Raw genomic sequence first — 22,218 nt, 5'->3', positions numbered from 1 at the left:
AAGTGGAGCTGGCGCTTGGTGTGTTGAAGGAGGGAGGCCAGGCAGAGGGCGAGGATGGTGCTGGGATGAGGGGGCAGGGCTGGGCCCTGCAGGCTGGGGGCCCAGGGTGGGCATTTTCAGCCAGTTGTGCTGTTGAGTCCATGTGGATCTGGGCAACTTTGGCTGAGGCCCCACGTGCAGCAGCGCCTCAGAATTGTTCTCTCTCGGCCGTGGGGGTGTCTGTAGAGACAGCTTCCCCCTGTGCCCACCCCCCTCTGTGGGCTTTGCTGAGTGAGGGGAAAGAGTGTGTGGGGCCGTGGGGCACCCTGTACAGGCATGCTGGTGGCTGCACTTTCAGTTCCTGACAGCGTGGCCAGCTGGGATGCGGGCATGTTTACGAACTGTTATCTCTACCCCTTCATCCTTGCAGCTGAGCATGGCAGGAAAGCAGCCTGGCTTAGAGGAAGCCCTGGCTCCTTGTGTCCTCTCTCCTGGGAGGGAGAGGGAGGGCCCGTGCCTGGGGAGGACGGGTGGGCCTTCCAGTTCTGACAGCATGTGTGGGGTGTGCACGACCCCTCCACCCTTCCTGTCCAGGCCAGGGCCCGAGGGTTCTGCTTCCTGCCCCCCTGGGGCTGATGTGGCCACTTCTCCTCTGCACAGCTGTTTGTGTGGCCCCATGTTGTGACAGTTGTTCACTCAGCAGATGTTTATGGAGCACTTGCAGGGTGCCAGGCAGGGTGCTAGGCACTAGGCAGTGGTGGCTGGAGCAGACCCAGGGCTCTGTCTTTGTGGGGTTACAGTCCAGCGGGTGGAGGCGGACCTCGCCAGTGAGCCCCAGCAAACGCGCTGCATTTGTGTTAGAAGGAGAATGTGTCCTTTCAGCCGGGGACCTGCCTGAGCCCGTTGTTCACGCAGAGGGGTGACTGAAGAGAGTTTAATGTAGAGTCGGTTTACAGAGCTAGGGGCAGGGAACAGGAGCCTGGGAGGGGAGAGGAGCAGCTGGTCGGGAACCAGCCAGGGCTGTGCCATGGCCCCAGGTGGAGGGACTACCAGCCATCGTAGCTCCAGGTTCACACACGGAAGGAGCTGGGGAATGGATTCTTGGTCCTCCTCCTGCTCCTCCCTCCCCTCCGTCCAGTGGCTAAACCCCGCTGGAGGCCAGAGGCAGGGAACATGGGGAACATGCCAATGGAGTCCTTGTAGGCCAGCCCTGGGCAGAGTGGGGATAGAGCTGCAGGTTTAAGGGGGAAGCCAGGAGGACCATCCAGAGCAGGTGGCATTGGAGCCAAAAGGTGCAGGAGGTGTCACCTGCTTGTGTGTCCCTGCCTCTGAGTGTCCCAGGGCCAGGTGAGTGCAGGAGGTCCTGAGGCCTCTTCATGGCCGCATGCGGTGGGGGAAGGGTCTACCTGCCCATCTGTCACCGCCGTCCAGGCAGGGCCCTTTCTCATGTGCCAGCTCTGAGCTGTCCCTACCCTCCTCAATCTCCACGTCCACTCGCTCCCCCTGGCCCAAGAGATCCTGCCTCACTCCTCCTCTTCTCCCTGGGCCTGCCCCACCCGCCCTCCTACCCCAGCCCAGCCCACCTGCTGGGACTGCCCTCCCTTCCTCCGTTTAGTGTTCATTCGGCACCTAATCACTCATTCCGCCCTCTTTTAAGTGCCGGGAAGGAGGCAAGGGCTCTGGTTACTGGAGCTTCATTTTACCTGGGGAGACAGGCAAGGAAGTACGTGCTGTTAGACAGTGATGCGTGCTATAGAGAGGAATGAAGGGACAGGGGGTTAAGGTTAGGATGGGGGTATTGGAAGAGCTTCTGGGAAGGGGGCATTTCTGCAGAGGCCTGGATAAAGCAAGAACGGGAGCAGTGCAGGCACTGGGAGAAGAACGTTCCCCACAGGGAACAGCAGCAGCAAAGCTCCTGAGTGGGAGCGTTCTCGGGACTTAGGGAAGAGGGAGAATGCCAGTGCATTCTTGGGGTGGGTCAGGGGCTGGATCCCTCAGCGCCTGGTAGCTGTCAGGTAAGTCTGCACTTTGTTCGAGAGCACTAGAAAGTCGGAGGGGTAGAGCAGGGGGCAGTGCCTTCTCAGATTCGCTTTTATAAAGGGTCCCTCTGGGTGGGTGCCTGGCAGGCAGTGGGGGAAGCTGGGATGAGAGAGCAGTGGCCAGTTCCCAGTTCCCTGCAGTTGTCCAGACAGGAGGTGGGGATGAGCCACACTGGGGACGAAGGGGTCAGGTGCTGGCTGTGTATTGAAGCGAGAGGCCACAGGCTCTGTGAGAGAGGAATTGAGGATGCCAGCGCCACTGAGAGGGCACAGGGGACTGGGGAGGGGCGGGTTTGGTGGAGCAGGAGGAGGCAGGGCGTCTGGGGAGGGGTGGCAGGTGGCCATGGCATTTGTGAATCTGGAGGGGGGTATCATGGGCCTGGGGGTGTCATGGTTCTTAAAGCCAAGGGAGTAGGTAGGCTTGGCTGTGCTGGGGGAGGCAGTGCTGTTAGGGAAGAGGTCCCAGGACCTAGCCCAGGGCCTCCAGCACGGAGGTCAGCTGAGGAGAGAGGGAGACCAAGGATGGAAAGAAGCCTGGAGGGGCTGGTGCTGGGCCAGGTTTCAGCAGAGAGAGTGGCCCGTAGTGTCCTGGGCACCGAGAGGCCCATTGAGGCCTGGAAACCTACCTGCAGATTCAAGAGTGTGGGGTCGTGTGGGCTGGTAGGGGCAGCAGTGCGGGAGGGGGTGGGCCAAGGCCTGATGGGGTGGACTGAGGAGAGCGAGGGCCCCCAGGACATGGGGACGGTGGGCTTGGGTGACTCTTCAGAGGATATTTACCACAAAAGGGAGAGGGAAATGGACTGACGGAGGGCATGGAGGGTCAAGGGAAGTGTTTTAATTTTTTTTTTCAGTATAAGGCAAGTGAGGTTCTTGTACCTCTGGATGCTGAGAATGATCCTGTAGAGGGGAAAATGGATGCTGAATAGGCGTGGGGGTGGGGCAGGCCACAGCAGGCAGAGGAGAAGCCCCAGGTGGGGGCAGCTGGCTGGAGGGTCCAGAGGCAGGTCGGGTTTGGGGTGTGGGGGCTGGGAGGATCAGCTGTGTTTCCTCCATGAAAAGGAAGCCAGCGTAGGGGTGAGGAGAGACACTCGCCTGCTCCCCCAGGCCTGGCCCCGCCCTGCCTCCCATAAGGTCTCAGCAGCTTCTTCCTTGCTGTCTACTCTCCTCTAGGTCAGCACCCCTCGGGCTGCCGCTCACGGGGCCGTGTCGCCTTGGTTCCCCCTCAGTCACTCCGCACACACTTGCCAGGCTCCCCTCAGCCTTACACTCAGGGCCCTGGGGGGGGTGTGTGTGTGTTGGGGACAGATGGGTGTCCCAGCTGAGGAACAACCAGCCCTGGCTCATGGCAGGGACTGAGTGCTCTCTGGGCCAGATCACGTTTCTCACGTGGATAGTAAGCTCCTTGAGGGTGGGAGTTGAGTGGGTGCATCTCGAAACCATTGCAGGCTTTCCCTCTCGGGGCCTCACCTGCCCGCTGGTTAAACAGAGCTAGCTGTCCATGGTCCTCACTTGTGGTCTAGTGCTCCAGGACAGCAGGGGACGGTGTGGTCCTTGGGCGGCCCAGGGAGGGGCTGTTTCTGAGTCACCAGCAGGTCGAACTTGGACCCGCTTGCCATGTGCTAATGGGGGTCCCCTGGCAGGCTCAGCCCTCCAGCTGCCTCAGACCACGGGTAGGGGACAAGCTTGGCAGTGCTAACAGAGGCCCATGTGGCGGTGTATGCTTGTGTCTTTGCAGACCTTCATTTTGGCTGGGGAACGAAACCCTGAAGGTGCCCCTGGCACTGTTCGCCCTGAACCGGCAGCGCCTGTGCGAGCGCCTGCGGGCGAGCCCGGCCGTGCAGGCCCGCTCCGTCGTGCTGCTGCAGGGCGGGGAAGAGACCCAGCGCTACTGCACCGACACCGGCGTCCTCTTCCGCCAGGTGAGCCTGGCCACTTCTTCCATCCCCGGCTCCGAGCATGCACCAGACCTCTCATGGGCCCGTTCACCCTCCTCCAGCACTGGGCCTGGTGGGTGTGGAACAGCTTTGTCCCCAAGGGGGCCCTCTGGAGAGGCCCTCTGAAGGCAGACTGGGGCCTGGAAGCCCAGAGGGCCAACACTCTGGGGGGCAGAGCTGTCACCAGCCAGCCTCAGCTCTCTCAGGTCTGAGTATGGAACAATGATATTCCTGAGGGAGCAAGCAAGCAAGGCTTCATGGAGGAGGCGACATTTGGTGTGGGTCCCAAAGGCCAGGGTGAATTCTGACAGGTAGAGCTAGGGTTGGGTGTTCCATGTGGGAGGACGGTGTCCACAGGAGTGGGTGAGCAGAGGGTGGGCTGGGCAGCTCTCCCTGGCCGGGGAGAGGTGCAGATGGGGAGGGCTGGGTTCAGATTCTGCCTGCAGCAAGAGGACGGGGTTACAGAGGCCTGGGAGATGGCATGTGACTGGGCGGCTCCTCTGAGCAGGAGTCAGAGGCTGGGCCTTCGTCCCGGCTTTGCCAGTGCTGATCCCATGAGCCTCACCGGGCCTCCGCCTTGGTTTGCTCACCTGGGAAGTGGTCCAGGGGCTCCTTGTGGTTCTGGAACCCTGTGGGGTAGTGGGCAGCCCAGCTGCAGGAAGCCAGCCTGCATGTGGTGGCCTTGGCTGCGGAATGCTGGCATCACTCAATTCCCGGGAACAGGAGCGAGGACACCTGAGAGAAGGGTTCCCCAGAAAGCCAGGGAGACCCTGAGCTGGCCCCAGTCTTGTCACTCCTGCATTGTACCCACTTTACAGATAAGGAAACTGAGGCTCGGAGGGGAAATGACTTGCCGGAGGTGGTGCTGGAGTTAATTAGAACCCCATCTCCGACTCCAAGTCTAGTCTTCTCTTCTCTCTGCCAAGCCCTGGGGCCAGACAGGAGGGGGACCCAGAACCTCCCTGGAGGCAGGCTGAGCCGCGGGGGCATGGCCATCCGGCATCCAGGTCAGGGAGGGGCAGGGGCACGAGAGGGGGAGCTGAGTGTGGAGAGGAGGGGGCAAGGTGTGGCCTCCCCAGCTGGACTGTGCGCCCTGCGGGGCACAGAGGGCCCGAGATCCGATGCTGAGAGCGATGGCTCAGTCCTTTCACTGAAGGCGCCTCCTGCGGGCATGCTTCTCTCAGCTACATAGTTCTTGCTGCCCCGAGCCTGCAGTCTTCTGGTTGCTGGAGACATGGAGGTCTGCATAAGTTTTTTCTGATCAGTCTTGATGCTTCGTGAGGTTCACATATTCCGTGGATTAAAAACTGATCTCCTGAATTCAGCTGTTGGCTCCCCTACTGATGTTATGCGAGGTTAATTTTAGCAGAACTCTGCCTCCACTTCATACCTTTATAACGTCATCATTTTAGCACAGTGTTTATTGCTAAACACTGAAGTCATGTGCTGCCCTGGAGATGGGAGAAGGAAGAAAGAAGTCCTAAATGGAGGAGTCCATTTCCGGGCCCATGTCGCCCTGGGTGTGTAGGTGGCATCTTGCCTGCCTGCAGGCAGTGGGGGTGGCGGAGAGGTGTGGGCAGGGCTGAGCTGACCTGCAGTGCTGCTGGGCACCCGTGTCCTAGTGTGCCCTGTCAGGGGCCTTAAGGGGGTGGCCAGTGAGGTGGGGGTGCAGGCAGGGCTTGGGATCATCAGAGGCCCCCCGCCAAATCCTGGAAGGACGAGATGGGCAGCCTGCAGTCGGAGTGGGGAGAAGTGTGCTAAGGTAGAGGGGTGCGTGAGACTGGGGTCAGTCTGCGAGGTCAGTGGGCCTGAGTGGACTCTCTTGGGTACAGGAAGGAAGGCATTCAGCCCACTGCCCCACCTCCCTCCACGGCCCCACCTCCCTGCTTGTGTCTCATGCTTCTGTCCTGCTGACTGGGTAACCACGGTCCTTGCTCCCCCCACAGGAGTCCTTCTTCCACTGGGCATTCGGCGTGACTGAGCCAAACTGCTACGGCGCGATTGACGTTGACACTGGAAAGTCGATCCTGTTTGTGCCCAGGCTTCCTGCCAGCCATGCCACCTGGATGGGAAAGTAAGGAACAGTCTAAGCTGTGTGACTATGCCTTCTGACTGCTCGCCGGAGGGCAGGTGCAGGGCCAGCCCGTGGGTGGCAAGGAGGGAAGGAGTCCCAGGAGGGAGGGTTGGTGGTCAGGCGCCTTGACAGCTGTTCTGGGCCAGAGCCCTGCCCGCTTGGCTGGGAAGGGGCACCAGAGCTGGAGCCACAGGCATGGTCACGTTTGTGTGGAGGTACTACTATTGACCTTGAAATCCTGGATGCCCAGCTTTGTTAAAATGCCTGAGGCTGTGGCCCCAGTGGACTGTCACTCCTGCATGGCATCCATGGAGGGTGGCCCCACCTTGGGTGTGGTGGGGGTTGGCTCGGGTCAAGGAGGGCAGCCCAGGGCCCTTCTTGGAGGCCCATCACCAGCGTGCAGGGCAGTACTGGATGCCTGTGGTGTGCCCACCCTGGACTGAGCTATGCAGGGCCACAGATGTGGGTCCTGCCTCAGTTGGCTCACCTGTGAGACGGGGCGGAGGCTCCAGGTGGTGCCATGTGAGAAGTGCTGGCCCGGAGCTTGTCCCTGATCGTCCACAGCCCCACCAGTTCTGGGGCCCTCGGCCGCGTCCACCCCTCCCTGGAGCCCTTCCTGCCTTCTCAGAGCCACTGAGGCAGAGCTGTACCTAACCAGGGACGCTTAAGGTGATAAGAGGACCTGCTAAATACTCACCACCTTCCGGGGTGTTGTTTCTGCCTGGAGAGTGATTATTCTGGGCCGAGGTACAAATTGCAGCCTATGCTGCCTCGTGTCCCCAAGCACTCATTACCAGGTGGGCAGGCGGGTCTGTGGCTGATTTGAATGACAAGGCACCTGGCTGCTGCAGGGACTGCTCTCTGTGCGAGGCCAGGCACGGCCTCCCGCACTGCCTCTGCTTTGTGCGCCATCCTCCCCCACCAGCCCTTTGGTGCAGACTGCATCATCTCCTTTGTTGGCCTGGCGGGTACCTCCTCTGCCATCCTGGGGTGAGGGGTGCAGGCTCCCAGGTTGGCAGCAGTTCTGCTCTGAGGCCACTCAGCAGGATCGTGGGCCCTGGGCCTGCGGCTTCGCTGTGAGGATGGCTTTGAGCAAGCACAGTCAGCAGAATAGTAGTGGGCCGTGCTCCCTTGGCGGGCAGGGTGCTTTCCTGGCCCTGGGGAGGGAGTGGACGTGCCCAATCCAGCTGGCCTTTGGTGTGGGTGGCTGGGCTACCACTTAGGTTCTGGCCCTCTCAGAGGCCCTGGGGCGGATGGCACAGACTTTTTCCTGCTGTGTTGTGAGCAGGTTCCCACCGACCTCCGCGCCTGGGTTAGAGAGGGCACCGGAACGCTGTGCTGCCTCCTTGCCAGAGGAAGGAGCGGGGCATTGGGCACGGCTGAGCCGGGCACGGTGAGGGCCCCCAAGGCTCCGCACTGCCCCGGGCCTGGGAGGTCATGTGGCAGGGGCCCTGGGGAGGAGGCCAGCCGAGCTCGATGTCTTCCCTGTGCTCTGGACCTCTTGCCCACGCAGTCACAGAGTGTCTTGTACTTGCTGAGAATTGGCCTCAGGTTTGGCCTGGGGTGGGCTCTCCTCAGTCTGTTCATCCAGGGCCCCTCCTCCTGCTAGAGCAGAAGATCCAGTCCAGCAGACACGGTGCTCCTGGGAAGGTGGTTCCCACCCGACTCTTGCCTCCCTATCCTGCTGTGACCTTTACTGTCCACCTTTACTCTATTCCTGGCTGAAGCCTTACGGCTGCCCTCTTATGAAGAGGAGATGGGCTCAGCCTGATGCCGTGGCCTGTGTGGGTCCCGTGGCCTGGTCTTGCGGGAAGCTTCCCTGACCTCTGCGTGTAGGTCACAGGGCTTGCGAGCGGGTCTGGCCATTCTTGGGGCCTCCGATTCCTTGTCTGTGGAACCTTGATGATCCTGCTCGTGAGGCACCACCAGGGCTGTAGTAACGGTGATGGTCACTGTGGGGACGGTTACCCTGTGATACTGAGATGAGGTGGTGAGGATGCAGGGGACAAACAGACTGGAATGTCCAAAAATGGCCACAGCAATGTTTGTGGCCGTTCCTTGTGCAGAGGTAGAATCTTTTCCCTGCTTGGCTCTGGTCAAGACCTGGTGCCCGAGTCAATGTGTGAACATGGCAGGGTCACTGGGTGACTTCTGAGGCTAGACTGGAAAGTGCACTATAGCTTCCACGTGGTTCTCACTCACGGCACACTTGCTCTGGAACCCAGCGCCACACCGCAAGACAGCCCAAGCTCACCCATGTGGAGAGGCCACGTGGAGAGGGGCGGAGGCCCGGCGGACAGCCAGCCCCACCCACTAAAGTGGGCAACTCCAGGCCCAGCCCTCGTGGAGCAGAGACAAGCCTCCTCTCAGGGCTCTGTCCTTCAGAGTTGGGGAACACGCTGGATGGTTTCTCGCTCCCCTGTGTGTTGGGGTGGTCTGTCACGCAGCCCTGGTAACTGAGAGTTTAGATCTGGTCCTTTGAGAGGATCTCCCAGAATGCTTCCTGCGCTCTGAGCGGACCCAGAGGTGTAGCTTCAGCCCTGCCTGCCTGTGGCACCTCCGGGAATAGCCGGGCCCCTGTGCCTGGGCAGCACCCACGGCTCGACCTGGCTGCCCTCTCAGCCTCCTCATGGCCCTGCCTCCTGGCTCTGGGGGTGCGGGATGTCTTGCTGCTCAGAGCCAGTGCTGCAGTAGATGCTGCCCCCTGAGAGGTGGGCGTGGATGGCCGTGCAGGGAGGGGCTGTGCGGGACCTCACCTGGGGTTCTGCCTGGAGAGGCGGGAGCTCAGCGCATCCCCACTTCTTTTTATGGAGAGCCGACTCCTGTGAAAAGTCGGGAGTGCCTGTCCATGGGTGGAGGGTGGGCATCCTCCAGGGCTGTGGGAGGACTGGCCCGGTGCCTGCCTCAGGGACTCCACTGTCCAGCAGGAAAACCTAAGCAAATCTCACTGTGTTTCCCCATGGCCACCATTTGGGGAGCCAAATGGCACTCAGCTTGAGGGTTTAAAGCCTGGGACCTGACTGGTCAGGGAATGGCTGTCCGTGGTCGGCTTTCCTGGAGGGTCGTCTTCGGTAATACAAGGGTGACGTTCTGCACCTTGGCCAGGGCTGGGTTTCATTTAGCGCCGCTGGTAAAAGTCCTCCTTTTGTCTGTCCCTGCTTTGCTGGGCCAGCTGCTTGACGGTGCAGACATACGGATTTGGGTGATCTCTGAGGGTACAGATAGGTCTGCAGAGTGGGTCTGCCCTGTCGGAAAGGCCCCATGTGCACACTGGGCAGGCCAGACTGAGCAGCCCTGTCCCGAGGGGCATCTGGTCCCACAGCAGAGCTAGACTCTCTTCTCCTGCAGGTCTGGCCCCCTCTCTGGCCACCCCGCAGGCCTTTCCCTTCCTCTGCTCTGCTGCGACCTGCTAGTCCCCGTGTCCCGAGCCTTGGGGAGAGAGGCAGTGGTGAAGGGCTTGGTTGTTTGGGGCTGGAGTTGGGGAGTGGCCAGATCTGATTGTGTGTGGCTGTTTGCAGACACTCATAATCAATAGGGCTGGCGCAAGGCTGGGATTACCTGGCCTTTGCAATCAACACCCACCAGACTGGACGTTTGACCTTCGGCTCCTCAGCTTCCTTTTGAGTCTCTGTCTGATGGCTTTTGAAAATCCATCTGGCGGATGCTGCAATCCGAAGTCGCCCAGGGAAACAGCACCCCTGTCTGCAGATCTGCCGCTTCCTGTGTGAGCAGCCTGTCCTGTCGTCAGGGCTGCAGATGCAAGGGGCCTGTGGGCAGCCTGGTGCCTGGCCTGTCCCTCACCCCAGGCCTTTTTTGGGGCAGGAGTGTGGTAGCTTCTAATTCATTTTTATTTGGAGTCACTGCTTACAAAAGTCCAACTTCTTTAATGTGAGAGTGTTTCCCATTGTTTTTAGCAGAAGCAGGCTTAGCCAATGGCAGCTTTGGCTGTCCGGGGGTCTGGGGTCCTCTGAGCAGGTGGGAAATTGCCTCTGTGATTCCACATCCTGCATGGCTTTAGCCTGTAGGGGCTGAGTTGGGGGCCAAGTTTGGGGACCCTCCCGGCACCTTTGCAGCTTGGCTGAGCTCTACTTCCATCCCTGGCTGAGCCCCGGGCTTGGAACGTGAGACAGTGTGCCCGGCCTGGGGTTTGTAGGGAGCAGGGGGCCTGTCCTGCTGAGGGCGCTGCCCAGGGGGACTGTGAGTGAGTCTCTCCAGGCCTGAGCCCTGAGGCCCTGAGCACTGTTTTTTTTGGTTCAGGAAGGAAGGTACGTTTGTGGGGGGTAGTGTGTTGTTCTGTGGTATGTGCATGGTGTAGGGGTTGGGGTGTGTATGTGGGGTAGGGGGTATGGGTGTTCGTGTGGTATTTGTGTGTGGTGTGTATGTATGTGGTGTGTGTATGTGAGGGGATGTTTGTGTGGTGTGTGTGTGGTGTGGTGTGTGTGCATAGTTTTTCAGAGTCACTGCCCCGACCCTGTCCACACACCTGGGTCATGAGGACCAAGGCTTCGTGGTGGCTGTGTCTTCAGGGAGAACTGACATGGGATGCGGGCCTTCCTGGACAGGGCTGAGGGAGCCCTTTGGCTCTTACTCTAGGCGGTAGGGGAGCCTGACCCCAGCAGCCCGTGGCCTGGCTGTTCACGGCCCTGTCTTGGTCACCTCTGCTCCTCCCTGGCCCTGGGCCCTGCCCTCCTAGGCTCTCTGGGAAGTGCCACGGCCGCGTCTTGAGTGTGGTCTCGGGTCAGGGCCGTGCTGCTTTGCGGAGATCCGATTTTCTCTGACAAGCTTGTGGAACCTGGATGTGGTGGCCAGATGTCCCTTCCAGAGCGAGTGGCGGGGTCGTGCGTGAGCAGAGTGAAGGCAGCAGCGTTGTTTGGGGGCCGAAGGCCGCCTCGGCCGCTGGACATTGTTGGTGACGCCTGTGATTTGGTCTATACTTCTTCATTAAACGCGTGCAGGTGGTGAGCTAGCTGGCAAGCGCTGCACGTGGGAATGTCATTTTTGCAAGGGCTCTGCTGTGTCTGCGCCGTGGCCATCAATTTCCCGTCTCTTCCGCAGGAGGCCTCGCTGGGCGTCGGTACCTCTGCGTCAGCCCTGCCCCAGTTCTGGGAAAGCCTCCTTGGCCTCCTGCCTGGCCAGAGGCCAGCGGGTCCCTGGACACTGGCCTGATCTCGAGGATACGAACCCCTTGGAGTGGGGCATTCCCTCCTCTCTCCTGCCACAGCTGTCCCTTCCATCTGCAGGGAGAGTTTCTGATGTGGGGTCGCTTCCCTGCTGCCCTACTCTCTCCTGGTCCAGATGCTTGTATCCGGATCTCCTATATAATGGAAGCTGGCAGGACCGTTGGACCCCACACTCCAGCCGGGGCAGGGTGCAAGCCCTCTACGTGGCTGCCACTGGCCTGGTCCTCAGTGGGTTAAAGCTGCCCAGGGACCTCTCCGGCCAGCTCTGCCGGGCTCACGGGGACTCACCACTCCTCCCATCAGTCCCACCACATCATGGCTGCCGAGCCTCCCATGGCTGGTTTGATGTGGCAGCCTGGCACATTTATCCCTTAGGGTGACATTTAAGTGATTTTTACTATAATTAGTCCCCAAAACATGAAAAATAAGTAATATTCAAACTTAATTATCTCTGCCCTTTAGAAAAGAATGACACATAAAGTGCCAGAAAAGATGCTCACAGCTTTCAGGTTCTATCTGTCAAATGGTTATTTCTGTTGAGAATTAGGCCTGTGGCTAGTTGGGTGATTTTGGCCCTGGAGGCCCAGTGTGCACTCTGGCTGGACTGTGCCATCTGGCCTTGTTGAGGAGGGCCAAGGGGCTTTGGTGGGGCTGGCACCTGCACTCACTTCCTCCCAGACATCAAGGTGGCAGCAGCAGGCTCTCCCATGGGCTGGCTGGTGGCTGCTTGGTTCCTGTGGGAAGTGGAAAGGCTCGTGGCTGGTAGGCGAGGACTGGATAGGTGAGAGCAGAGCCCTGGGGCCGCCCACAGGGCAGCTGCCTTGTGTTCTCGCCTGTGTCCCCTCCTCCCGCCACCTCTCTCATTCCACATTGTTAAGACTTTGACCTCGGGCTGGGTACACGGAGACGTTCCCAGGTCTCAGGTCTGCTAGGTCTCTGCTGAGGCCTGACCACCAATACTCCTGAGCAGGGCAGGCAGGAACACGTTTCCTGGGGCATGCCTTGGCAAGGTGGCTTGGGTGAGCTGGGAGGGTTAGGATCTCTAACAGGAGTGGAGGTGGAAAGGTCAGTGCCAGGGCAGAGTGGCTGAGATGTCCCTCTGTAGGGAGCATGGAGGCTGGCCTTGAAGGCATGTCCTTGGCACTTCCCAAAACTTTTGGGAGTCTGCTTTCGATGCCTCTCACAGCTGGAGGCGATAAAGTGACTGGGGACCAGAGGTGGGTTGGGGACTTGCCAAGGATGCAGGAGTCTGTCTTGGAACTGGAGCCAGGGAACGTGGACATGGTGATGACGCTGCTGGCCCTGCCACTTACCTTTCTGGCATGTGCTTTTGTGCATGGCTACGGGGTCAACTCAGTGCTGACAGGGTCACCGCCTGGTAGCCCAGGGTCAGCGAGCTCTCTGCGGGGAGCCCCGGGCCTGGGGCCTCCAGCATCCAGGGGAGGTGCTTCTTGTCAGTTCCTTCCCCGTGGCTGCTCCAGGCGGTGCTAATAGAGGTGCCAGACTTTGGCCATTTAACTTCTGAGTTCAGTCTCAGATGTGGAAAGTAATGCTACTGGATTGTGCAAATTTAATTAATAGCAGGGCCTTGACACTCAGTGCCCACTTCAGAGGAACAGAAAGGGAGATAAAGCAGAGGGTTCCAGGGCCCAGAACAGCCCGGTGCAGTGAGACTGTCGTCTCCTCGGCCGGCTTGCCACGTGTGGCTGTGCATTCCCTGCTGCTGATCCCCGAGGCCCACCCATCCCTCCAGTCTGTGCCCTGTGCTTCCCGGCCACAGTCTGTCTGGGATGCTTGTTTGGGTTGGGTGGAGAGGGAAGGTGGTGCAGGACTCAGAGAGGGGCCTGGGATTCTGTGTCCTGGGCAGCAGTGCTGCTCCTTGGTGTCTCAAAGGCACGTGGGGCTCACTCTTCCAGGGGGTCATCTCTGAGTCCCTAAGTACTCTCCTTCCCCTGTCCCCTCTGGGCCTCCCCAGTCACACTGTCCTTGGCACCCCACCCTCTGTCATCTGCTCACCCTTGAGAAGCCAGGAAGCACAATCTGGAAACCATCTGCTGTTTTCCCCTGAGGCCTCTTTCGGATCTAACACTTGGTGACTAGAATACCGTGCGATCACAGGCAGGATGGGGGTAACCCCCGTGCTGATGCCCAGGCGTGGGACGGCGCGGACGCGTGTGTGTGCGTCATGAGACTTGGCTCATAACACTCTCCCCCCATGCTGCTAGTGCTCCTTCTCTGAGAGCTCCGTCACCAGCAGTGGCATTGACTCCTCTGCTGACCAAGAGGCTGAGGGTGGGGGGGTGGTGCTTGCTGGACTGGCCGGACCCCTGTCCAGGGCAGCCCTTTGTGAGCTGGGCAAGAGCTGCCCAGCCTCCTCCGCCCTGTGTCTGTCTTCTCACCGGCTCATTTTTCAGGGATGATGTGTAAGCTCGAGTGTTTCTCATCGCGGTGAGTAATACTGACATTGACTTCTTTAAAATGCTAATTTTTAAACTTTCCTCTGAAGAGGCTCCGAGGGGGCCTGGGAGGCAGCTTGCTTCGTGCCCCGAAGGTTGGGGCGTGCTGGCTAGTTTTCCACTGGGCTCGCCCTGGCAGTGGAGGCAGAAAGTTTGTCTGCAGCTGCTTGCCGCAGGTGGCCAGGGGCGCGAACTTGAACTCGGAGGAGGAGCGGGATCAGCTGGGGGAGGTCTAGAGAGGCAGGTGTGGTTTGGTCCCCTCTCCGTGGCCCAGTGCCCTTTGCCCCTGAGTTTGTGTTGGGCAGGCCCGCTTGGTGCGAGGTGCCAGCCTGGGCAGGGATGGGCCCAGGGCTTCATGGCCTGGGGTTATGGGTGGAAAGGCAGCCTGTGCCAAGCAGTGGCCAAATCCTGACCCTGGCATTCCTTGTGCTTTCCTTTGAGGATCCACTCCAAGGAGCACTTCAAGGAGAAGTATGCCGTGGATGACGTCCAGTACACAGACGAGGTCAGCAGCGGCCGACTCCTCCTCTCTGAGCAGCTCAGGGCTTCGGGTCACCTCTCTGCTCTGGATTCCCTCTTCTCCCACTGCCACAGCTTGGCTGGACGTCATAGGACGCCACCGCCTGGCCACCAGCACCCCCAGCAGTGCCCTTGTTGGGAGTGAGCAGGCAGGAAACATTTACCTTGGACCTCCCCGGGGAAGCCCCTCCTCTGCCTGGCCAGTGCCCCTGATTCAGTGGCTGGAAGTGTCTGGTGCCTGGGTTGTGGCCACTGAGCTGCACAGGTGAGGGCGTCTCTGGAAGGGTCTGATTGAAGTGCCCCCCCCAGGCTCTGCCTGGGCCTTCATGTGTCAGGAGGCCCTCCCAACAGGCCCTTGTCAGCTGCAGATGCCACTGTCACAAAAGCCCCAGACTACGAGAGGCCCTTGGAGTGGGGTGGGTGGAGGTCCCCTGGCTTTAGTCCACTTCCTAGCGTGGTTGCCCAGTGGGGTCATGTGGCCTGGGTAGGTGTGTGACTGTCCTCCTGGGGCTTTGAATCCGTCCCGCATCCAGGAGTCGAAAGGGCCTGCCACTGTGGAGAGCTGAGAGCACAGCTGTGTACCCCTGTGGTCTCCCTGGGCATCAAGGCCCCCCAACACTGCAGCCACTGCCAGGCACGCAGGCGGCCTCTCTGCTCTGTCCCTGGGTGTTGTTACAATCCCTGTGCTCTGTGCAGGTCAGTGCTGGGTGGAACATAAACACCAAGAGGTTGGTGCCTGCTGCTCGAGGTTCAGCCCCGGCCTTGCAGGATCAGCTGGATGAGGTCCTCCTGTGCCACATTTTCCCAGACAGGGGTTGCCTGTGGATGCACCCTAAGAGCTGAGGGTGCAGTGTGGAAGCGGCCAGAGGAGCCAGCCAGCTGGAGGCCAGCAGCTGCCTTCCCCTGGCAGGACACAGGCTGCATTGGGGACGACAGTACTGGGTGAGGGGCAGCTTCCCTGGATCCTGGCCAGAGCCACATCGCTGTGAGGAGCCAGCATGTCTCGGCCTGGAGTCGGGGGCCCCCCTGGTTTTCTGGGGGACAGACAGCTCACCTTGATAAACACATGAGCCCGGCCCCAGGCAGGCGAGCATCAGCACCACCCTGTGTACAGGCAGCGCTGCTCCACTTCTGCTGACCTGGAATGCCATGCCCGCTTCTCTGACTGCCTGTGTCCTACCTGTCTGCCAAGGCCTTATGCCACCCCACCACCTGCCCCCCAACTCCGGTCCCCACTGACACCACTTCCCTGGCTCTTGGGACCGGTTGTGGACATGGTGGACACTGGCTGTACCCTGTCTGTACTCTGCCGTTTGCCGTCTTGTATTTGTCACTAAGGCCTGGGTGTTTTTCTCAGACGTTACTCTCATGCTGCCTGCCTGCCAGGGATGTGTGGTCCCAGGGATGTGTGGGCAGCAGAGCTGGTTGAGAGCCAGGGGGATAGTCTGGTGCAGAAGGTGACCGCATGGGTGAATGGTTGTCACAGTGTGGTGGTGCCCAGTCGGGAGGGCGGCGGTGGAGGAGAGTAGCTCACATCCACAGGGCCACGGTGCCTGCTTCTGCAGCCCCTCCCACCTGGTTGGATTGTGGAGAGAGGGGGGCTTTGGATGGATCTTTATTTTGTGTCATGTGATTTCAAAACCAAGTTTTGGGGGTGACTCGTAGCATCTAAACAGTCTGTTAATACACATGTGACCTGCTGTATTGATCTGTTTGGATATAGGATCTCAAATAGTCTGATCGTTTATTTGCATGCCCCAATGAGGTCATTTGCCACGTGCCTTGTATTTTTGAGTCCCAGTGAGGGAGGGACCTGCTCATCCGTAGCTCTCCTTTGGTTCCTGACCGTCTCCTCTGGCAGCTGTATCCTTCCTGCCTCCATCAACTGCACTAACATTATTACCCTTTGAGACCTTGACCTTCCAGGTCTCCTTGGTGAAACCTGGCGGGGGCAGCCTGGGCTGGGCCTTGGGGCACGTGCTCGCCTCACCAGGACTTGGCCCACTGAGTCAGAGCACCTCTGTGCTGCAGCCTCCCCAGCTGCAGTCTGACAGTTTTGCTTTGGTGACTGGGGGAAACTCAGCTCTATTTATACTGTGATTTCTAGGGAGAAAGAGAGCTGGCCTCCACATGCGGTGAAACAGAGGAGGTCTTGAGTGTCAGAACAGAAAGCCCGTAATGATGGTGTCAAATGACAACCCCACAGACCAGCTCCTTCTCAGTCTGTGTTTATGAAGCAGGATCTTAAACGAAGGCTTCAGTGAGTTCAGAGGACAGACTCTCTTTCGGGTTCAGGAGCTTTCTGCTGTGCCCCATCATCGTCATTAATCAGTCTTGTCATGGTTCTTATTGGAAATGGGGGCTCCTGTTGATGGTGTGATAGGTTCTTTCCTCTGGGACGGCACCTGCGGGTTCCAGAGACATCGACAGCTCACAGGGACCCCCTCATCCCTCCCGCCCTGTCCCGTGGTGGGCCTCAGCTCTCGCCCCGTCACAGAGGAGGGCCGAGGCTCAGAGAGGTGAAGGGCCTCATCCACGGCCCCACAGCCGGGAGTAGCAGAGTTGGGCTGCGACCCCAAAACCTTTGGGCCCCAGAGGGCCTGCCCTCCCACTCTGCACTTGCGCTGTCAGATACGAGCTGGTGCTGTGGGACACCCCTGTGGAGTGACCCAGCTCTCAAGTGCCTTGGATTTTCTGTAGCTGGAGAAGGAGCCTGACCAAAATACAGACTGCTGGACCACAACACCTGGGCTGGGAGGCGTTGGAGATGCCTGGGGCCTACTCCCTCTTGGAAGGTGACGGGAAGGGCTCCCAGGCCAGTTCTGCGGTGCTCGGCCCCCTCGAACTTCGAGCAGCCTTGCCCATCATGACAAATCACAGATGGGAAGCAGCTGATAGTGTCTCCTCTGAAAGGAGGCAGGAAGGCCCCACCCAGGCCACGGCTGGTCACTAGATATCACCTGTAAGATGCCACTGTCTGATGTAGCAAACCTGGCTCTCTAGTTTCCTCCTCCTCGTGGGTGATCCTGAGTTAACTACTCAGAAGGTAGACTGGGGGCTGGCTACCCTGGGAAGGGGGCGCTTGGGAGGAGCTTGAGAGCTGCTTCCAGGCATTGCCAATAAGGCGCAGTGCACAGGCTGGTCTTCGTTACAGGTGGGAGCTGGCCGGTGAAGAACGTTCCATGCACTTCCTCTCCTTCATGGCACCGGGCAGATGCTGGAGGTGCCGGGGTCGCTGGCTCAGATGCAGGCAGCATGGATGTAAGAGAAATCGTTGTGGCACAGGGATGGATGCCGCCACCTCCCAGCCTCGGCGTGGAGAGGCATCGGGGAGTGGTGGAGTCTGTGACGGAACCTCTGAAGGGACAGCCGCTACGTGGGACTGCTGGCCCAGGGTTGCTCGATACTCTGATTATTCAGGAGTAGCTGCAAATCCATATTGTTTGTGATCTTTCCTGATGTTTAAGTTTCAGAAACAAGGTCAGATTTTGAAACACATTGCTGGCCACCAGCATACACCCTTGTTTCAGGATGCAGGAAAAAAAGTCCATTTTGAAAAGCTTTGGGGCTTGCAGGGTGAAGCCCAGCTCTTGCAGTAGTGCATGCTCTCCTGACAGCACTGGTCAAGGGTTGCCCAGCCTCTTTCTCTGGATCATCACCCATGAAGAGTGGTCTGCAGGCTGGTCATGGCACTGGGCATGAGGGTGCCTGAGGTGTCCCCAGGGAAGGACCTTTGTCTCTGGGGCACTGATAAATTCTGTGTGTGCCATCCACCTCCACCTGCCAGAGAGGCCAGGCTTCCCAGGAAATCGATGCTGCCGTGGCGTTAAGCAAGGCAGGGGCTTCTAATGGTGCTGGTTTGTGAGAGCTGATGGGTCCCTGGTGACCACGCTTTGTAGAAGTAAGGCCCTATGTTGACAGAGCTGTGCTGTCCTGTGCACCAGGGCTGCATTTTGAGCTGGGCACACACAGCCATACCATGTCCCCTCTACTTCTGAGGCAAGAACCAGGGTTTGCTGATGAGAATGTGGTTCTAACGGGTCTCCGTGGGGAAGGGCGGCTGGAGCTGCCAGGCTGGGGAGGGTCTGCAGCCGCAGAGGTAACCAGGCCCACTCAAGCGACTGATCAATAAAAGATGTTGCCCTGCCAGGACTAGCAGGTACCCGGCTGCCTCTGGGTCAGGCCTCGACCTGTCTGCCTGTCCAGCAGCACTGTCAGGGCTGCCTCCTCCTGCATTATTCCTAACCAGCACGTCCTAAGCCGTTGCAGAGAGAAAACCATCAGCCCGCACATTTGTTATCCTCTCCTCTCCCAAGGACAATAGCACATACAGTCCCCGAGTGTGTGTGCGCTCTCTTCGTGGCCGCCGGAATTGATGGATCGTTCTGTGCTGATGAATGTAGACCCTTCACGTCCACGGAACAACCTCCCTGGGCCCAGCACATGTGTCTCTTTCCTTTTAATGAGCCTCCCACTCCAGGGCCTGGGGGAGTGGCCAGGACTCAGCCGAGCAACACAGAGACCCAGGAATTCAGTGGTTCTCAAAGCAGTTACGGAGTGAGTGCGGCGGGTCCGGGAGATGGAGCCTCAGGCACGGCTGGTGGGAGGTGGCTAGGACACCTGGAGGGATGTCTGGCAGGAGCATCAAAAACCGTGACAGAGGATATGGTTTTTCACCTAGCAGTTTCAGAGTTTTTTCTTTTTTTAAAGAAAATAAATTTTTATCGTAAGGAATTTATCATAAGGAAATGAAGACTTGCATAAGCTCATTCGTCATGGCATTATTTGTAATAGTTAAGTCACTAGAGAGAATTTGTGTCCAGTAGAGGAATGAATAAATCAGTTATGCTGTATCTGTATATCGTTGAAAAGAGACAGCCATGGGTTCCACTCTGGGCCTTGCTCCTGTTCAGCCGTGAACTTGGGCAAATTGCGTAACCCAGAAGCTTTCTCACTGCTGAAATCTGGACCTTTGTAGCCCTGACTTCATGGGTAGTTAAATGGGATGACATCTGAAGTGACTGGCACAGGCCATCGTCAAAGGTTCATTGGGCATTTACCATCCTGGTGGTAGTGACTGGTAAAAATGGCATGTTTGAAGGATATTTAATGGCAGGAAGTAGGTGGAGTGTATAACCTCACATGATGCAGATGTCGTTCCAGATCTCTGTTTTTGTCTGCAGAGATAAAGCCTCAGGTTGGGATCGTAGGTATATTTTCTCTTTTTACAGTTTTCCATATCTTTCAGGTTTTTCTGAGAGTCTCGGTATTAAAAAGCATGTATGTACATGTATGTGAAAACTTAGCAAAATGTGCACGTTAAGTCTGTGCGGTATGGAGCATGTCGGTGATGGCTCGATGAAGCTGTTAACGCAGCCAGCTGCAGATCCCCCACCTCTCGCCTGTGTCGGGGTGTTAAAGAGTTTAGAGTGGAGTGGGGGCGGGCACGGGCTGCAGAGAGGAGACTGTTCCCTGGCCCAGGGGGCTCAAATGCAGTAGGGGCTGCGGTAGCCAAGGTGCAGGACGGTCGGAGGGGTCGGGACCCGGAGAGGAAGGAGTGTGGCCACCAGGGTGGTTGGCTCCCGTTGGTGCAGATGTCATGGCTCCTGCATGTGACACTTTGCCAAGGGAGTGATGGCTGTCAGCAGGGCAATAGAGGAGAGAGTGGATGAGCTTGCCTGGTGGCCAGGGCTTCGATCCCGAGTACGAATTGAAGTGACTAAGATGAGGAGAAGGCGTTCCAGGCAGAGGTGAGAGCCTGAGCAAAGGGCACGCTCAGTGAAGGGGTTGGGGAGGAAGCAGCCAGCATGCGGGGGTGTGGGGCCTGAGGGGGCCGCTGTGGAGGGATGGAGAGTGGGGAGGTAGGGTAGGGGCCTGAGGGTGGGATTGGGGACAGCCAACTGTACATAGTCTAGGACATGAATGGAGGCGGGGAGGAAGGTGTCTGCTCTGGAGACGGGAGGCTGGTGAGGCCAGTGTCTGAGAGGTTGCTGGAATGAGTCTTCGGTAGGAACATGGCAGGGACAACAAGGCAGGCTGACCTTGGAGGGTGGGCGGGTCTGGCTGTTCGGATCCCAAGATCTTGTGGGGCCTGGAGGCCGGGCAACATGCCCACATGGGTGGGCCATGTTCATGAGGGTGCCAGGTTCAGGTTTGAATCCCTCTCTGAGCCTGGGCAGTTGTGTGGCTTTCAGAAGTCCCTTATCCTCTGTAAGCCTCAGTTTCCCCATATGCAGGATGGGGACAACAACAGCCCTGCCTGTTTTAAGGATCCGCTCGATAAATCGCTTCTTAATGCTTGCTCTAAAGTGGATTTTTCTCTCCGACCTTTCAGATCGCCAGTGTCCTGACGTCACAGAGCCCCTCTGTCCTCCTCACCTTGGTAAGTGGCTGGTGTCCAGGGACCTGGGCATGTTTGGGTGTGGGGAGGGCTTTTAGGGAGCTGCCTGCCCCTGCAGAGGTCGCCCCATAGGGAGGATTGAGAGACCGAGAGGAGCGGTCATTGGTGATAAGCAGTGACACCTTCTCAGTCTGAACGTGTCCAGGACCATGTCCTGGATTCTCCAGTCTCTCTGGGATGAGCTGTGTCCTGTCCTGGTGCCACAGTGGACAAGACACCACACCCACCCCAAGGGTTAAAACCTGGGAGATGTATTCATGTCAGGCTGAGCTCATGGCATTTGTGGATGTAGAGTGTCAGTTATCAGTTTGCTTTTACCCTGTGTCTCCTCCATTGTTAATAGGATTTGAAAAGCACACCCTTGGCTTCTGCCCGGGAGCTTGCTGGGCTGTGTGGCGTCGGACTTTGAACCCGGGGCACTGAGTGACCAGGGCCTGCCGCAGCCTGGAGCGGGCGGAGCGCTTGGTGGGCCCTCGGGCTGTGAAAAGCTTGGAGAAGAAGCCTGCTTTCTTGACCTTCAGTGGCCTTGGGGGCTTCCAATGTGAAGCATTTACAAGCGTCTTCCCTCCCAAAGTCACCCTTCTCTTCTTTGCTAATCGATTTTTACAGAAATAGTTTTTCTTGGTTATTTTCTTTTTTGGCACTTCATGTGGCCTCTCTCTTCCTCTCTGCTGTTTTGATGGCTGAACAGGAAGGTTATGTTAGATGATTGTGGTCACAGATGGTCCCGTGTGTTCTGTTTGGGGGATACAATTAGACATCGACCTTACGTTCCGGAGGAAGAAAGGCCAATTTAAAATGCCCTGCCTCTCTGGGGATGGCACATTTTTCTCTGAATCCCTTGCTTTGTCCCCATTCCTATCGGAGTTCCACTTGCAGTCTCCTTACAACTAGGGAAAGGAGAAGAGTGTAACACAGGGTCCTGGTGTCACCAGGAAAGGCCCCTCCTGCCCGAGCCGGGTCCTTCTGCGCCCTGGAAGGGCTGGGTTTGACGGTGCTCTTCAGGACACCGTCAGCGGGGAGGTGTGCACGTGTGCGTGAGAGATGGGCCAGCCAGGGAGAGCACAGGGTGGGGCTGCCTGTGTGTGGGCAGCCTGAGCTGATGTCGGCAGAGTGCTCTGAGGCCGGAGGCCTTGCTCTCCCTGCTTTTCAAGCTGCGACGGGAGAGGAGGGCCTGCTTTTGTGCTGGGGCCCAGCTTCAAGTTACCTGAAAGGCAGGAAGGGATGGGTTTGCCTGGCTGGGGTGGGGGCTCCTGATTCTTCCCCGGTCCTGAGCCTGGCTGGAGGAGGCAGGCCCTCCCATGCAGGCCATGGGGACACCTTGTGGCCCCATGTGACTCATCTGTGCCCTCACCTCCCACTCTCTCCCCAGCGCGGCGTCAACACCGACAGTGGCAGTATCTGCAGGGAGGCCTCCTTCGAGGGCATCAGCAAGTGAGTCCTGGGGCCCCGGGGACTGTCTTTCTCCATCCTCCACCTGCTGACATCTTCACCAACAGGCCTTGCCCAGTCTGCACACTAAACACAAAATACACAAACAGGAGGACGCTGAAAAGGAGTTAGATTGGGCATTTCAAGGAAATGTTTGGAAAATAAATTGCCTAAATTCGCTTCAACCTTTACGTTAAGGAACAGGT

General features: G+C 58.5%; 1 protein-coding gene across 3 annotated transcripts in view; it reads left to right on the top strand.

Annotated features, from left to right (window-relative positions):
- The window catches only part of PEPD (peptidase D), a 119,154-nt gene that overhangs the window by 4,758 nt on the left and 92,178 nt on the right, over positions 1-22,218 (top strand). For all 3 annotated transcript variants that reach the window (XM_044760356.2, XM_070498803.1, XM_044760355.2), the window contains exons 2-6: positions 3,754-3,937; positions 5,899-6,026; positions 14,104-14,167; positions 20,516-20,563; positions 21,954-22,015. In XM_044760356.2, coding sequence (XP_044616291.2) covers positions 3,754-3,937; positions 5,899-6,026; positions 14,104-14,167; positions 20,516-20,563; positions 21,954-22,015 — 486 coding nt within the window. The remainder of the gene's footprint in view (positions 1-3,753; positions 3,938-5,898; positions 6,027-14,103; positions 14,168-20,515; positions 20,564-21,953; positions 22,016-22,218) is intronic.

Source organism: Equus asinus, chromosome 26 (assembly GCF_041296235.1).
Source record: "Equus asinus isolate D_3611 breed Donkey chromosome 26, EquAss-T2T_v2, whole genome shotgun sequence".
NCBI lineage: Eukaryota > Metazoa > Chordata > Mammalia > Perissodactyla > Equidae > Equus > Equus asinus.
The sequence above is the reverse complement of the archived record's forward strand: the minus strand, read 5'-3'. Positions and strand labels throughout refer to the sequence as shown.